The sequence below is a fragment of the Diceros bicornis genome, chromosome 3, assembly GCF_020826845.1.
Source record: "Diceros bicornis minor isolate mBicDic1 chromosome 3, mDicBic1.mat.cur, whole genome shotgun sequence".
Taxonomy (NCBI): Eukaryota; Metazoa; Chordata; class Mammalia; order Perissodactyla; family Rhinocerotidae; genus Diceros; species Diceros bicornis.
In genome coordinates, this window is record NC_080742.1 from 80,937,387 (window position 1) to 80,955,415 (window position 18,029).

The window sequence follows — 18,029 nt, forward strand, 5'->3', positions numbered from 1 at the left end:
ACTTTTTTAAAGTGACTTTGCCATTTTGTACCCCCACTAACAAAGCATGAGAATTCTGGTTTCTCCACATCTTTTCAGACAATTAGTATTGTCAGCCTTTTTGATTTTCACCATTCCAACGGTTTTAATTTTCATTTCCCTGATAACTAATGATGTTATTAGCACTTTTCATGTGCTAATTGGCCGTTCTTATATCTTCCTTTGAAGTGTCTGTTCAAGTCTTTCGCCTATTTTAAAAATTTTCTTAATAGTGTCTTAAGATGAACAGAACTTTTTAATTATGATAAGGTCCAATTTATCAATCTTTCTATTTTGTTTGTTTTTGTCTTAAGAAAAACCAAAAGAGCTAGAAATAGGAATCCTTGATAGACTGAAACCATGAGAGATGATTTGGTAATTATAGACTCAAATGAGCAACAAGAAAACATGTTTAAGTACAATTATCCTGAAATTTCTGGTTTCAATTTTGGTAAAACAGTTTTACCCCCTAGGCATAGTAAAAGGGCAACCACATACATATATAAGTTAATTATCTGGCTGAAAGCAGGGAAGGTTGATAGCATTTGGAACAGGCTTACCAAACTATGGAGAGATAAAACAGGTATCACAATAAGGCTGAACCGGGGCCGGCCCCGTGGCTTAGCGGTTGAGTGCGCGTGCTCTGCTGCTGGCGGCCCAGGTTCGGATCCTGGGCACGCACAGGCGCACGGCTTCTCTGGCCATGCTGAGGCCGCATCCCACATACAGCAACTAGAAGGATGTGCAGGTATGACATACAACTATCTACTGGGGCTTTGGGGGAAAAAAAATAAATAAAATTATTAAAACAAAAAACAATAAGGCTGAACCTATGCAACTTCCCAGAGAATATCCTGAGAGTTATCATTTTTATGTGTAGGTAATTTCTTTGACACAATTTTTAACCGTGATCAAGACTTAAGATGGTTAACTCTGTAACTTTGATACAAGGAAAGAATTAAAAATCTACCTCTTAGAAGTCTTCCTGGACATTTTAAAACACGACAGGTCAGTCAGACAATAATTAACTCTAATTGGCCCTCCTACAAGCTTCACTGCTTTCTACCTGTAGCTGAGTGGCACTCAAAAAGCAAAATAATTTTTTCTTATCTTTGAAAACATCAAAGGAAAATCAACGAAGTTATTTCCAACTGGATCCTTTAAAAAGTAAATGAACCTAGCTGCACTCTGTGAGAGGAAAAAACTTAGTAGTCCTAGTTAGATATATCTTTGGGGAACTATGAGCTGTGTAGTTAGTTAATTACTCAAATAAGCAAGGATCAATAAACAAATTCCAAAATACCATGCACCCTAGAACTCAAAATGTTCTCATTTAAAGTATTATAATACAAGGAAAGAAACAAGCTATCATTTTGGCAGAATCTTCATTTACCGAACTAACAGTGTGCAATTAATATTTCATATAACTATGTAGGGTATGCTAGATTCTTAATGGATTATATTGATTAAGGAAGAAAGTTCAATGCTAATGTTCCTGTAGGAGAAAACAGAACGATTTGTTATACCATACAGAACAAATCATGAATTCAGGAGCTTATGGCCCCAATCTAAGGGCTGCAACAAGCCTGGTTTTGATAATTTACATGTAACACATAAATAGATTATATTAAAGGAAAAAGCATGCCCAGAGCAACCCAGACAAACCCTGACTGACACGGCTGGAAAAGAGAAGAGAATTCCAGGTGGAGGATTTATGATAGGATGTGGCTAATCTGGCTGTACCTTCGGTAGCTTGTGTTGCCACTTGAGGTTCCTTCATATACTATGTTGAAGAGATGAGGAATTTTCTGTAGTGATCCTCTTGACCTTGCGACCAACTGCTGATGTTCATGCAATGGCTGCAGTTTGTGTTCTCTTTTGTCAAACAGAAAATACTGTTTATGGTTCACGCCCCTGCTCCTGCCCTTTTGAGCCCTATATTCCAATCAACTTTGCCATTCCGCCCTGCCCCTTTCTGCGGACACCTTTGGATTGAGTGGAATGCTGTGAGGAACAGTCAGGAAATAGAGAAATGATGCAGATGGAAACCTAACTCCCAAGTGGTGTTAGTGTTTCTTGGCATTTACTTACTTTCTAAGAAGTCTAGAGATCCAACCCAAGAAATAAAAAGAAACTAAATAACTATCTAGACAGATTTGATTAGAAGGACTGCAATCTTCAAGGGGGGGAAAAGCATTGATTGCCTAAAGTTTCTTTACAAATCCAAATCTACATGCCCATCATAAGAAATATTGTCAAATACTGGGGTGTTCCACAGCAGGTCTCAGTTTCCTTGGAACTAATTTGTTGCTGGTGGGGTGGGGGCAGGGATGGGGGAGACAGATTCACAGCTTGAGGGGTAGCCGAGTACTCTCTATATATCCCCTGATGAGCTACAAAAGGGGCTGCCACACCATCTAGAACATACCTAAAATGGCAGCCAGTGTCTTAGAACTGAATAAAACAACACTTAAGTCCATTTTCAGATAAGGATCAATGATAATTTTTTCTTTCTTTTTTAACTTTTATACCTTCTCGGCTAGGATGCCCTAAAGAGAGTGGCAGTTACAATTTACATTTTACAGACGGAAGAGACAAGTCAAAGATGTAATAAATAACCTGCCTGAGGAAGTGGGTGTTCTAAATAACTAAGACTATGTTTTAGCCAAATGTGCACTTGCTGTTAGCTTCACATACAAAGTATATTCTTAAGCTTATAAACATTGTTCTTCAGTTTCAGAAGTGAAATCCTCCTCCAGCAACACATCCACAAACTCTAGAGGGTACATGAAATACTGTGGCAGCTGACATAGGTGAGCTGATGTTTAAAAAATAAAAGACAACAAATAAACCAAAACTTCTAAACAGGTAATAACCAAGCTTATGCACAAAGGGTACAGGTATATTTACTTTATCTGAATTTTGTCTCTTCAATTACTAACTCTCTTACTGAATAATCAAGATGTTCCTTGGCTCCAAGGACCATAGGGAATAAAATGTCACCACCACAGCTGCTATATGTCCTGCTCACAGCCCTTCAAATTAAAAAAGGGGGAAGAAAGGCCCAATACAAATGCAGAATTTAATTAGTTAGTAAAAGCCCAAATCCTTGCCTGAAGCCCTGTTCTTCCTGTAATATAGCATTCTTTTCTTCTTGTGTAAACTTTCCATTATAAAGGAGACATCTTTATAATACAATAACTCTAGTTATAATGTCACTGCTGGTAACATAACTCCTGCATTAGAAAAGGCAGCATGTACAAGTAATGTTGTTTTAATACAATTTGTGTTCAGCAGAAACCAAGTCAACTTGGTCATTTAGAATTGGATCAATGTGAATTAGTGTCTGACTGAGATAAACCATTTGATCATTTAGAAATTGATCAACGAGAATCAGAGATAAAACATTTATCATGTACATTTGGTATATGAGAGCCATTCACGCAGCACTAAAGTAGGTTATAAGTAGACATCAATAAGTGTTAGAGATGATGTGCAGGGTACCTGTCAGCTGCAGATACAAATACATGTACAACAGAATATAATTTTAATCCTTTTGATAAGGCAAGTTATTCAATAAGGCAGCTGGAGTCACTGAAAAATTGCAGGAGCTCAACTTTGGAGAAACTGGAAAGAGAAGCACAGTGAAACTGAACAGCTCAAACTTCCGAAATAAGTTTTAATTAAAAGTTTAAGCAGAAAGTTAAGTAACATAAATTTACTTGACTAAACTTCTAAAAGAGTTTTAAGACTATTAATCAGAGTAAACTTTGTACCTGCAGTACAATTAGTTCTATTAATCTAATATTTCCAAATTGAAGTCACATTGACATTCAGGCGCACTGGCTTATGCATCTAACAGAATTATAAATTTGCCAGTCAAAACCTTATTTAATTATTTTACAGGCAATTAAGCAGGATCTTTAAACACTGTTGCTTAAAACTGTCTATGATCCACATGTGTAATTACAGAGAGCATGAGGAACACCTGCTGACGCCACTGCAGCACCATGCTCAGCTTCACTGATTCATTCCTAGTACAGCTATTAAAATCACATAGGCAAAAGAGAAGCAAAACAGTACTGCCAGTCAAAGTGAAACCCTAATAAAACCAAGGACATTTTAAAGTTAAAGGATTTTACATTGAAGAAAACCTTTGAACATATAGTAATACTTACAAAATCCATTTTATCTGTCAGAGTTTTGCATAGCATTCCTCAGATACTCTCAAATCACCTAAACTTCTTCCACAGGGTAACTAATCTTTTAATACGTTATAAGGATAACCCAGGCTTCTAACATGAGCCTAAATTTATAAGTCAGGTTTCAACAACTTTGTTCAAGGATAAAAGTGAAAACCCCTTCTAAAGTCTGGCACACAAAGGAGAATTACCAGCATTCATATACGATTTCATAGAGTCATACTCCTTGACAAGTGCTTCATCTCTCACAGAAACTGAAGCCAAGTTGAAAAGTGAGACCTCTCATAAAAGCATTCCAAAAATATTTTCAATAGATCTATGTCACTTCCCATATATATATTTTCTCCTTTATAGAAGGTAGAAACCGGGCACTTCATTATCTAAAGGACAGCATGGGAATGAAATATTAATTGTCTTTAAAATGCTTTTCATTTGTTTGATATTACATTGTCTTCACAAGGTTTACATTGCCTTTAAAATATTTCACATTTCTTTGATATTCACCCTACATTTCCTTGATACTTGTTTTTATACTTTACAAACAATTTGTGAGTACATAACACTCTGGCAACAACATTTCCTTTCTGTAGGTGTGGTATACTGGCTCCAATCCACCCAAAGAGATCTGATTCTGATGCTGACCAATCCTGTCTGTATTGCTCCGACGCAGCTCTTCCTGTGCTGTCCTGTCATAGGTGCTTTATATGCTGTCTCCTGGCTGCACTGGCAGCTCCCTAAGGATAAGAACTCATCCTAATGTTTTTTTTGGGGGGTTTAACATCATCTAGATTTTGTTTGGAAATACAAACAGAAATTTATCCTAATGGTTCATAGTTTCATAACTTGAGTTGGAAACAATAATAAAATAATAATATTATAACAATACATATCATATATAATAATAAAAATAAAATCTAATATTAAGTATTAACCTTATGCTAGACCTGTGCTAAGCACTATCAATGTAACACTATTTAATATAATATTTTGCTTAATTATCTATAAGGTGGTAAATAAGGATCAATATGGGACATAATTTTCAAGAGCTATAACATGGTCCTAGCACCATATAACTAGGAACCAGCACCCTAAGTTGCTCTATTTAACAGATAATAACAAAGAGTGATAAAGGCAATATGAAGTGCTAATAATGGTTGTTTTAGTTGGATTAGGAAAATCAAAGGTATATCTTTTGAGTAAAAGGTAGAAGTAAAAAATGCTGGATTTTGCTCAGTGATTTGGGTTTCATAGCTAAAATTCTAAAGCTATTGTGGGGAAAAAAAGTTCTTGTGGGAAAATAAACAGGGCAAATTCATCTCCAAATTGTTTAATTCCAACTGAAAAAAAAGTGCATAGTATTTTTAATAATTTGATATTTATTAGGGATGCAATTATCCCACCACAGTAGAACTAACTTTGGATTTTTAAAAAGCTCTTTATTTTAAGGTTCTGTCTTCCTCTTGCTCTCCTGTGATGAACTCTAAGTTCCATGCTGGGAAGACCCGACCTGTCTCCTTCATAGCTGTGTATTCAGAACTCAGCAGAGGGCATGCCACATAGGAGTGCTATGAATGAATGACGTGCTGATAAAATAGGAAAAAAATATTCCATTAAATCTAAAGTGTTTTAATCATTTACTGACAACATTATATACTGAAGGATTGAAGTGTGAGTTAATATTAAAGCATTCCTAAAATAATTGCATTAGCTGTCCTGGCAGGATGCATCATGTGACTGGGGTTCATCATGGGCTGCCTCAAATGCTCTTAGCTTCCTTTCTCTTTACAGTGATTTTGTGTGACCCCCTATTAGGCGTATAATATTGCCCTTGAAATTGCAATTTAAAAAGCTTCCATCTCCTGTAACCAAGATGCACCCAAATGAATCCTTCCATCAGATAAAATTACCTAAATCTTCCTCAAAGTCCTTTAGAGCTTGTTACCTAAGAGGGAGTGCTGAGATCAGCTCTGTCACACAATGGAAAGAATATCATATATTAACTTGCAAAAGATTGAAGCTGTCATGATTATGTGAGCTGGCCAAATCTCTAAGGAGGAACAAGGTTCCACTGAGTGATCTCGGTGCCTTCAAAGACGGTAAGCAACTCTTACAGCCAAAGCACTATCGCTTCTTAGGTGTGCAGCTAATGAACTCACTGCAAATCAAAATACAGCTTTCTAGGAAGTTCTGTCTAGCAGGTAGTAGCTGAAAAAAATGATATAATGAAAGCCACTCTCTAAAAAACTTGCTCTTGTGTTTTCCACTGTGTGTAAAACCTGGGTTTTTGTTTGTACTGGAGTTAGCCAAACTGCAAAGTCTGAAGGCAGACTCCCCAAGACCATCCTCACAAGTGACATCATCTGCAAGCTCAAAGGGTTCCCAAAATCACGCTAAGCTTTGATAATTTAAAAGGACTCACAGAACTCACAGAAAGCTATTCAACTCAGTTACTGCTTAGTATGGAAAATAATACAGAGAATCAGCCAGAGGAAAAGATACACAGGACAAAGTCTGAGAGGGTTCCAAATGCAAAGTTTCTATTGTCCCCAGGATGCACTACCCTCCTGGTATCAATGTGTGACAATATGCACAGAGTATTATCAACCAGAGAGGCTGGTTCGGGAAGTCACCCGACTTCCATGTCCAGAGTTTCACTGGGGCCTCATTACACAGGCTTGCTTGATTACCCACGTGTTGAATTCAGTCTCTAGCACCACTTCCCACAGGTCGGGCTGACACCAGATGGCCCAAGGAGCCCATCATGAATAATAAGACAGGGGCTGGCCCGGTGGCCCAAGCTGTTAAGTGCGCGCACTCTGCTGCGGTGGCCCTGGGTTCGCCAGTTCGGATCCTGGGCATGCACCAACGCACCGCTTGTCAAGCCATGCTGCTGCGGTGTCCCTTATAAAGTGGAGGAAGATGGGCACGGATGTTAGCCCAGGGCCAGTCTTCCTCAGCGCAAAAAGAGGAGGAGGATTGGCAGATGTTAGCTCAGGGCTGATCTTCCTCACCAAAAAAAAAAAAAAAAAAAGAAGAAGAATAAGACACTATCACTCAGAAATTCCAAGGGTTTAGAGGTTATTTCCCAGGAGCTGGGTCCAAAGGCTGGACCTCTCTTTGAGAAAGGTCAAACTCTTTACTACACCAGATGAGAGTAGGATCTAATAAAGAATATCTTATAAAGATGAGAGAGAATGATGCTGCTGAGGCTTTGCTGAAAACTAAGTCTAAGGTACAGGTTCACGCTGTGTTGCAGAAGGTAAGTCATCACAACATTTACGTTTGTGCTCCACGTAGCCTCTCCCTCTCCAGTAGGCTAGCCCAGGCTGAAAGACATGGCAGCTGGGCAAGACTTCAGAAAAGAGATTCTTGTTCTCATCTAAAATTAGATTTCTCTCTATATATAAAATCCAGTTTCCACCAATTTTCCAATCCGCTATACTCATACTTCTGGTTCTTCTTTGCCTCTTCGATCCAAGTGTTACGGGCTGTACTGTATTCCCCAAAATTTGTATGTTGAAGTCCTAATGCCCAGTACTTGAAAAGTGTATTTGGACAGAGGGTTTTCAAAGAGGTAATTAAGTTAAAATGAAGTCATTAGAGTGGGCCTTAATCCAATGTGATGTATAAGAAAAGGAGATTAGGACACAGACATAGAGAAGGAAGACCATGATGTGAAGACCCAGGGAGAAGATGGCCATCTGCAAGCCAAGGAGAGAAGCCTCAGAAGAAACCAACCCTGCCAACACCTTGATCTTGAACTTCCAGCCACCAGAATTGTGAGAAAATTAATTTCTGTTGTTCAAGCCACCCAGTCTGTGGTACTTTGTTATGGCAGCACTAGCAAACTAACACACCAGTCAATCGCTAATTCATGTCTAATCTGTCAATGACTTTTTTGCATCGGTCTCTTTCTTTTCTCTTTCACTTGTAGAGACTTCTCATCTGGTACTTCCAGTTCTTGTTTCTCACGTCTCCAATCAAACCTCACATCCACTGTCAGTTAAATTAACACTCCTAAAGGAGCACAGAAATCAGGGTACGTACCTGGTCCAACACCTTCCAATGACTTCTTGTTAAATGAAGAACAACTTGTTAGCCCAGCAGCTAATGAATGACTCTACCGACCTGTCCAACTTTATCTTGCACTAGTCTCCCTGAGTCAAACCATTGATCTTGACTAATCTGTCACCCACCCACTGTGGAGCACGATTTTCCTTCTGAATACCTTTCCTTTCTACCTACTCAATATCCTTCTTCAAGCTTAAATTAAAATATCTTCTTTATGGGGCTGGCCCGGTGGCACAAGTGGTTAAGTATGCACGTTCCGCTGCGGCGGCCCGGGTTTCGCCGGTTCGGATCCTGGGTGCGCACCGACGCACTGCTTGTCAGGCCATGCTGTGGCAGCATCCCATATAAAGTGGAGGAAGATGGGCATGGATGTTAGCCCAGGGCCAGTCTTCCTCAGCGAAAAGAGGAGGATTGGCAGATGTTAGCTCAGGGCTGATCTTCCTCACAAAAAAAAAATCTTTATGATGACTTCATAGATCATTCTAGTCAGAACTGATCTCCTTTGATTTATCTTAAATTTTAATTATCTCTATAGTTATCATCCTACAATGAAGAAATGCCCAGGGTACCAAGAGACAAAAAGATTTAAAAAATGTTACTTAATCATTAGGGGGAAAGATAAAAACATAACTTTAAAATACAAATGTAGAGTACCTTTTAAAATCAAGTCTACATCCAATTCCATCTCTAAATTCTTGGGCTAGCATATTGATATTTAAGTGTGAGATCTGCGGCCCATTCTTAGAAAGTCTCTCCCAGCTGCCCCTAACGAGATAATTTACTAAGGAAGGCTGGAGGTTTTTGTCTGTTTAAATATACCGCAAACCATCTTTAAAAAAACATCTTTTTTTTAATCAACATTAAAATAACACTAATATCCATTACCAGACAAATTGCACTACAGCAGAAAGTAATAACGTTCCACCTTAGGGTTTAATCATTCTATCAAATGCTTATAAACATGTGCAAGGAAAGGTCAGAGCCCAATGCAATCTTTTAACTAAATCTGTCACAACACCTTTTTTTGCTTTGCTAATTTACACATGTGCTACTAACGGGGGTTACACAATAGAACTATTTATACACCCAGGAAAATTCTGAATGATGTCTTCTTACCTAATGTGAGAAGTGGCAGCAAAGAGAGAGTACAGGGCTATGGGTCATGGACACTTTGATCCATCAATTACGGAACATTCATTTAAACATTCCAAGGATTAATAGAGGTAGCAATTTAACACTGCCTTCATTATCAAGAGCAAGATAAAGTCTGTGATTTAAATGCTTTCAAGGTACATATGAAGAAATGAAAACAGCTTAAAGATGAGAAAGGTGGATACCCAAATCTGGACATGCCCAACACTTCACCATACAAAAGTGAATGGTTTCTAGGTTTTCATTAATAGTGATAGCAATTTTTATTTATTTTTTTATTTTTTATTTTTCGTGAGGAAGATTGGCCCTGAGCTAACACCTATTGCCAATCTTCTTCTTTGTGCTTGAGGAAGAGTGGCCCTGAGCTAAGATCTGCGCCCATCTTCCTTTTTTTGTACGTGGGTCACTGCCACAGCATGGCTTGATGAGTGGTGTAGATTTACGCCCAGGATCCAAACCCGTGAACCTGGGCCGCCAAGGGGAGCGTGCCAAACTTAACCACCATGCCACTGGGCCGGCCCCAACAGTGATAGCAATTTAACATCACCTTCATAACCCAGGAAAACCTATCTTATATATTATTCCAAATGAAAATTCTATTACTATTGCTTTCAATTTCCCCTTAGTTCATAAAATTGAGTTGCAACAAGCTTTCATCAAATGCCTTTTCTTTGCATCTGAATTCCATTACAGCAGGTAACATGGCTCCATTTCAACCACCCAACACACTTTCAAGTATTCTAGAGGGCTACATAAACTGTCTTCTGTTCAAAAAGTAATAAAGTCATACTGTCATCTTGTCAAGAAGAGTAAAATAGTTATAATACCATTAAAAACTTACTTGAACTTTGCTTCCACTTCTTCAGCAGCTTTCTGATATTGTTCAGTGGTGACTTTGTAGAACTCTGAGCTCTGTGGATAAAGATTAATAGTACAAGTTTTCACTATTCAAGAGGACAAAATGTGTACAAGACTTAGAATTACAAAAAATACACAAAATCTTGTTTCAGCCACTCAAGCAGGGGACAGATTTCTCATATAAGTGGCATGGAAACTTATAAAAATACATGTAAAGGTATCCATTTAAATAACAGTACAGTTGTTGGAATACAGGTTGTAATTACAGAGTAAATTTTCCTAACTATAATTCATCATTATTTGATCCTTCTGAGAAAATTCCTAACATATTTTTGAAAAATTACTTAGATCTCCCTTAGTTGGAATCTATCACTGCAACATCAAAAGATGCTTGAGACTGAATGAACAATGAAATTCACACATATCACATTTGCCTATTATTCCAGTGTTCTATGTAGGATATTAAATAATCATTTCTTTTTACACAGTATTTTTGTACTCAAGATGGATACTCCATGGAATAGAATGTATTCTATCACCTCAACATCACCACAAGAGCATCAACATTATAACAAATTAATCAGCAAAACAAGGGGGCAGATTTAGGTAATTTTTACATAAAAAATATTTCCACTATTACATGAATGAACAGACAAAGCAACATAAATGAAGTCGCAACAGCAAAGTAATGCCTTTCCTGGGGCAGCAAAATTATCCATTCTGGCTGGCTACTCTGAAACCTGTCTTACTGTAGGAGATGGCCTAAATGACCCCATGAACCCCCAGACTCAATGAAATATCCTGCAAAATGCATTGCAGCACAAAAGAACTCAACACAATACAGTGGTTTATTGTGCACCTTCATTCCCTAATCACTCAGGTTTCACATGCATGACTTGGGGTAGTTTATTTTTTAATAAATCATTGTTGGTTGGTGAGAAAATGAAAATGAAATCTTCTTCACACCAGTGACCCCTTTGCATTTAACAATCCGGGTTGCCCAATGACAGTCACATCCAGGTTTGTTGGATGTAGATAAAATCAATAGGTATGTGATTAGACAGCAGACTCAGGGTGACTGCAGCAATGGACAGGTCACCATTTGAGATGATGAATGGCTCTCTATCAACCTAGAGTCCCCTACGATGCTAACATTTACTATAATCTTATTTGGATTGCGATTTATCTTTCTTGCACCTGATCAATAAAGATGAACAGAACAGTTGTAAAGATCGATTGTAATTTTTTATCATTTTCAAGCACAAAAGTGCATTTCTAACATGAAGACAATATTCTAAGCGTGCTGCTTCTGTATTTTTTAAAATTGCAATTTGAGTGATCAACTGCACTAGTCCATATGCCGAGAGGCTTTAATTCATCTGTGGGTCTCAAGCTATCAAAAAGCCATTTGTCTTCTCAGATATTTTAACTTTAGGTTGTGTCACGCCTTCCTATCAGTTCCACTTATGAGATTTCTCTTTCCTTTAAAATACACACCAGTCATGACATGCTGTTTTGCAATGTTTGGTTTAAGCTTTTCTTCGAACCCTTCTAAAAAAGAGGGCAGCAAAAAGGCAGTCCCTGCCACTAACATTGATGAGAAACTCCCCATCTTACTATGATGAACTGTCAAGTGGGCATTATGTTGCTGAATTATCTAACAAAATGCTGGCAAAAAAACAACACCTTGATTAATACTTCCACTTATTGTAAGCATTGAACCTGTAACGTCTGGGCAGACAGGACTAGGTTAAAAGATCTGGTTTCTGGTTCTGTTCTGCGAAGCTGAACAGGTCCTCCAACTTCTTCCAGCCTCCTTTCCAGGGCTCCTAATCTGTGAAATACAGATGACACTAGCCCTGCTTATCTCTGCCAAAGCTGTCGTAACAAACCAAACAAGAGAGGCAAGAGAGCTCTGAATCCTGTTCAGGGTTTTTGCAGAGTAAGATCAACATTCAAATAAGATAGATTTTGGAGGAAAAGAACTAATTCGCACAATTCCATTCTGGGTACAAATTCGAAATGATCAAAAGTAAATACTACGCTTTCTAACAATAATGATGCACAAAAGCAAGAGTTCTGCCGTAATATAAATTAGTGAGCTCCCCTCTGCTTGGTAATGCCAAATGCAGGCAAAATTATTACTGATTTTGTCAAACTTTCCCCTAGGATGTTAAACAAACAAAAACAAAAAACCTGTACCTGTGTTGGCTGCAGACTTAGAATATAATTTCTCAAATTAAAGTTTTAATCTTTATTCATGCTCCATATTTCCACCTCAGTGGCCAGTTTCCCACACTGCATAGATCTTTCTAACAACAAAAGTCCCCATGAGGCAATGCCACATAACAACTAAGGGAATAAACACAAATGTGCCCAAGATCTGTATGTAGACATTATTTAATTCATTTCAGTATTTACTTATTAAATCAACAAAATTAAATCCTTATTATCCCGATAATGTTCATCTTGGGGAATTGGATCCTCAAGAAGTTTTCCATATGATATAAGAGAAAAGAAAAATAATTATAATGGAAGGTTATGAAGGCTAAGTTAGAAGTTGTGCATAGTGTTACTGGAGTTCAGGAAAGAGCAGAGATCTCTTTTGGTCTCATAAAATACTTTTAAAAATGAACCACTATTAAAAAAATTAAAACAAAATAAAAAATACCCTCAATGTGCTTGCCAGCAGGAGAATGGATAAATACTGGTATTCATACAGTGGAAATCTATACAGTGGTGAAAAAGAATGCATTAGACACACATGTGGAACAAAAAAAGCAAGTTGTAGATACGGTAGGGTACAATTTATGTCAAGTTTGGAAAAGTGCAAAATAAAGAAACAGGATTAGTAAATAGCAAATTCCATTGATTATCTCCAAGCGGTGGCAGTTTGGTGGTTGTGATGGAAGGGGACGAGAGGGGCAGAATGCCATAAAGGAACAGAAAACAGTAGGGCTTCATTGCACTGTTATATTTCTCAAAATGAGGTGTACACAGCTAGTTGTTACATTGGTTATAAATACTTTGTAATACTTACAAAAATTGTATTACTCTACTCCCTCTCCCCAAAGGAGCTAATTAACAATAACAAATAATTTAGTTTGGCTAGAACATAAAAGTATGTGTGTGGGGGGGACACATGCTGAAGAGATTGGCTAAGTCAAGATTTTATATATATTCTTGAATGCTAAGCTATTGCAGAAAGTCCACACATTACTAAATAAAAGTACTTTTTTTCTATTTTGTATTGTGAAATAATTTTAGACACAGAAAACGGGCAAAAATAGAAGGTTCCTGTATACCCTTCATCCTCCTTCCCCTCATGTCAACATCTTAGATAATCATAGTACAATTATCAAAACTAGTAAGTTAACAATGTTATACAATACTGGTAACTAGTAGTAACTAAACTACAGACTTTATTTGGATTTCTCCAGTTCTACTAATGTTCTTTTTCTCTTCCAGGATTCAATCCCAGATCCCATATTGCATTAGTTGTCATGGCACCTTAGTCTCCTCTAATCTATGACAGTTCCTCAGTCTTTCCTTGCCTTTTACGACCTTGACACTCCTGAAGAACACTGATCAGATATTTTGTAGAATGACTCACGATTTGGGTTTACCTGATGTTTTCTCATGATTAGACTGATACTATTACACATTATTGGGATGAATACCACAGAAGCAATGTTCCCTTCTCCAAACTGGACCCCAAACTGCCCCAGGAACTCCAGCTTCACACATTGCCTACCAATGTGCAATGTTCCTACTCTGAACAGGTACTCATAGGTAGGAGACATACCATAACTTTCAGAAGGGATGCTTCTGTTACCTGTCTTGTCTGGAGATGGTACTAGGTTGTATATACTGCTATTCCTGTTTACTAATTATAAATTACTCTTATTTTAATGTATCATTACAACCAAGTTTGTTGTTATTTGGTCAGCCCTACAGTTTGCAGCAGTACACACTTACATCAATTGTATTTCTGTCTGATCATTTTCTAATAGCAAAATTTTAAGACCTGTGTGGTCTGTGCTTCAAATAAGTAACATCCACATTCCTATTTCCAAAGAAGGTGGAGATTATACTATTTACGTATATAAATATGGCCATACACAAAGCAACGATATATACATATATATCCCCTCCAAACTTTGTTGATATACTAAGTCATCATACTGCATGGGGTGTGGGAGAAACAACCTGGTGAGATGACCTTCAAAAGAGAACCAAGGGGCTGGCCCCGTGGCCAAGTGGTTAAGTCCAGCACGCTCCACTTCGGTGGCCCAGGTTCGCAGGTTTGGATCCTGGGCGCGGACCTACACCACTTGTCAGTCATGCTGTGGCAGTGCAAAATAGAGGAAGATTTGCACAGATGTTAGCTCAGGGCGAATCTTCCTCAGCAAAAAAAAAAAAAAAAAAAAAACCAAGAAGAACAGGTAGAGAAAGGTGCTCATGATCTGACAAAGCGGTCTTTCAATGAATGTTCACTGCTTTGTGTAGAGCCATATTGTTTTTATGCCTGTAAGGTCCTTCAGAACCTAAAATTCAAAAAATATCTTCATTCATATTCATTCTGCTTGGTTTCCTGTTCCATCAACAGCAGGTAAAATACTTGACATGATTTGTCCAGTGAGACTGTGGATTTGTGGCAGGTAAATGTTATTTAAATCAGATATTAAAAGTCTAATTTATTATTTTCTTCCTTTAAAACAAATTTTTACTGTTTGATGTAAGCATAAAACACACTTTCCACCAAGATTTTCTTTAAGACAATAGATAGAATGACAGTATCTTTTAGATGTTTAAACACTACCAAAAATCTGATACAGGCTTGTCGTTTTTTGTCAAAGATAAGTGAAACAGGAGTCCCTAGGAGGTGAACTATCTCCAAAATAACAACATAATTCCAGATCTGGGAGATGTTTCTGTCACCTATATTAGAGGACAAGACATCATTGGAAACAAGAGGCATTTTCATTTTCTATATTAAAACATCTTCCAACCTAAGGCACTAGGGATCAATTACTACAAATACAGGCAACAAACTGAGTTGGGGAGATTGAAAGTTCCACTGTACACAATTTTTAATATATTTCATTTACAACATGAATATGTTATCCACAGCACTCTGCACTTAGGTGAGCAATTCTTAGCAGAACCGGGTGGTAGTTAAGAGCATGACTTGGGAGCCAGACTGCCGAATAATGGCTCCATCCTTTTGGAATAGAACACGTACTCCACCCCACCAGTTGCTTCACATCTGTAAACTGGGGACAGAGTAACAACAATGACCTGATAGGATTCTTTGGTGGATTAAATATGATAATTCATGCAAAGCTCTTTGAATAGTACCTGGGACTATATATAGTAAGCATTATAGGAATGTTACCTATTATTATTAAAAATTATTGAGCAGTAAAAAAAGGGTATATAGTGTTTGGTAATTTTTTTCAAAAGCCATTTTAATAAAAATTTAAATCTTTAAAAAACAAAAATCTTTTCTTCCTTAAGGCAATCATCACTGAATTTTGCTTACAGTGCTCATCTGTTCTATTCTTCTGTCCCTTAAGAAAAATGGGAAATGTGAAGACAATGGCTGAGCAGTGTTGGGAATGTTAATGGCTATGGGGGGAAAAACAAAATATATATATATAGTGTAGTGACACTAACTAGTCCATATAAAAATCAAACCAGTAATATTTTATCACCAGTGAAATCCAATTAATTATATTAAATAGCAAAAGTACTTTAACGCCAGGACTTCCTAGGGCCTTAATTCTTACTATGCATTGTATCTCCAAGATGAGAAATCCTACTCATGATGATTCTCAAAATGATTTCCTCATGGAACCTTTTAATTATGGAGCATCTTTAGGGAAAGAGAATCCCCTTAAATGGTCCAGGAAAAATGTTAGATTAAAGAAAAGTCCAACCACTATTTCAATCCTGTACTTCTTAACATGCAACTTTTCCTTTCTCAGAACAACATTTTCTTATGGGTTATTTTTAAAACTAATGTTCGATAGATAAGAAGAATAGAAATTGGCAATATTGGAAAATGATGCCAGAACTGATGATGGCTGATGGCATCACTTTTTATTAAGTGCTAACAAAAAAGAGCATGCTATTATCTTCAACTTTAAAATGTTGAGATGAACTCCTTTCAGAAAATTGTTGCTGAACCTCTCTCTTGTTCCCTCGGAGCCCTGCTGCAGATTGCAAAACTGGCCACAATTCTTGACTCTTTTCTGTATTCACGCCCATTGGTGACATGACCTCACAGCTTCTCTCATCATGAAAGAGTGGAGTCCATTTCCTCACCTCTTCAATCTGGGCTGTGCTTGTAACTTGCTCTGGCCAACAGAATGTGACAGAAGTGACAATGTGCCAGTTCCAAACGTAAGCCTCTCTTAGAAGCCTGCCCAGGTGCCATGTCAATAAGCCCAGGCTGGAGAAGAAGAGACAACAAGTCATCCCGGCTGATGCCATCCTAGACCAGCCAACTCACCACAAGCAAGCCCAGCCAACTCCACCACAAGCAAGCCCAGCCGAGACCAGAAGTGCCCAGCTGTTAGCAGCCCAAATTGGTGACCTGCAGAATCATGAGGTGGTTGTTTTAAGCCACTAAGTTTGGGGTAGTTTGTTATACAGTAAAAGCTTCCATGTTCTCACAGGCTTTTATCATAGCACTTACCATGTTGTACCAACAATATATGTCTTTGGGTGGTCTCCCCAACTAGTCCATATGATCCCTAAAAGCAAGTATATCGTCCTATTTATCATTATATTTAGAGCACTCTGCCAAGTATGCGACACGAAACTTACTGAAATAAGTTAAAGTAACACTAAACTGCATTCCAACTTTTGCTCTTACTTAAAACAGGATGGGACAGAGACAAGTCTAAAGTAAATGAAATAACATAACACAGAGAAGGAGCAACACCACCTTTATTATATGTCTCCTACAAATCGACAAACACTTTAGTCTGCTATGCCACATAAAAAGGAAATGGGTACCACTTAAGATTGTGTTCAATTGCAATAACAGCACAATAAGGGGTTTATTTGTCTCATGTAATAAGAAGTCTGGACGTTGGAACCCAGGGCTGATACAGGTGCCAAGGATATCATCAAACCACTGGGCCCTTTTCTGTATTCCTTCCAGGCACCCTGGGCATTTAGCTGTTGTCCTCATGGTCTCAAGACAGCTACAACATCTCTAGTCGCCATGCCCATGTTCTAAGGAAGGAAGATGAGGAAGGTAAAGAAGAGAGGCCTCTTTAGAGATTTCCACTCACATCTCTTTGGCCAGAATTATACATCATGCACAACCCTGGCTGCAAAAGAGACTGGGAAATTGAGTATTTTTGTTTTCTCACTTCTCGAGTAAAGAAAGAGAAGGACGGAGTTTGGAATTGGTGTTTATTGAGCCAATTTATCATACCTGTTACAGATAGTTGAACTGACAGCATAAAATCATGCACAAAACAGCATGGTTGATTTTAGATGCAAGCATTCTAATATTTCTTTCCAATCTCCTTTGAACTTCTAATTTGGAGTGGGGGGGGGGATTTACCCATCTGGTACTCTGATACTCAAGAACAAAGTTTTTAGATGGTATAAGAAGGAAATGGGAATCAACAAGAGTGGGCATCATTCCCAAGTCTTCAGGCTGGCTATAGCCCAAGTTTTTGAATGTGTGATACACTGCCATTTTCC

General features: G+C 37.9%; 1 protein-coding gene across 1 annotated transcript in view; it reads right to left on the bottom strand.

Moving 5' to 3' along the window:
* Window positions 1-18,029, bottom strand: part of CHCHD3 (coiled-coil-helix-coiled-coil-helix domain containing 3) — a 267,569-nt gene that overhangs the window by 44,113 nt on the left and 205,427 nt on the right. The window contains exon 6 of the mRNA XM_058530204.1: window positions 10,285-10,355. Within this exon, the coding sequence (XP_058386187.1) occupies window positions 10,285-10,355 (71 nt within the window). The remainder of the gene's footprint in view (window positions 1-10,284; window positions 10,356-18,029) is intronic.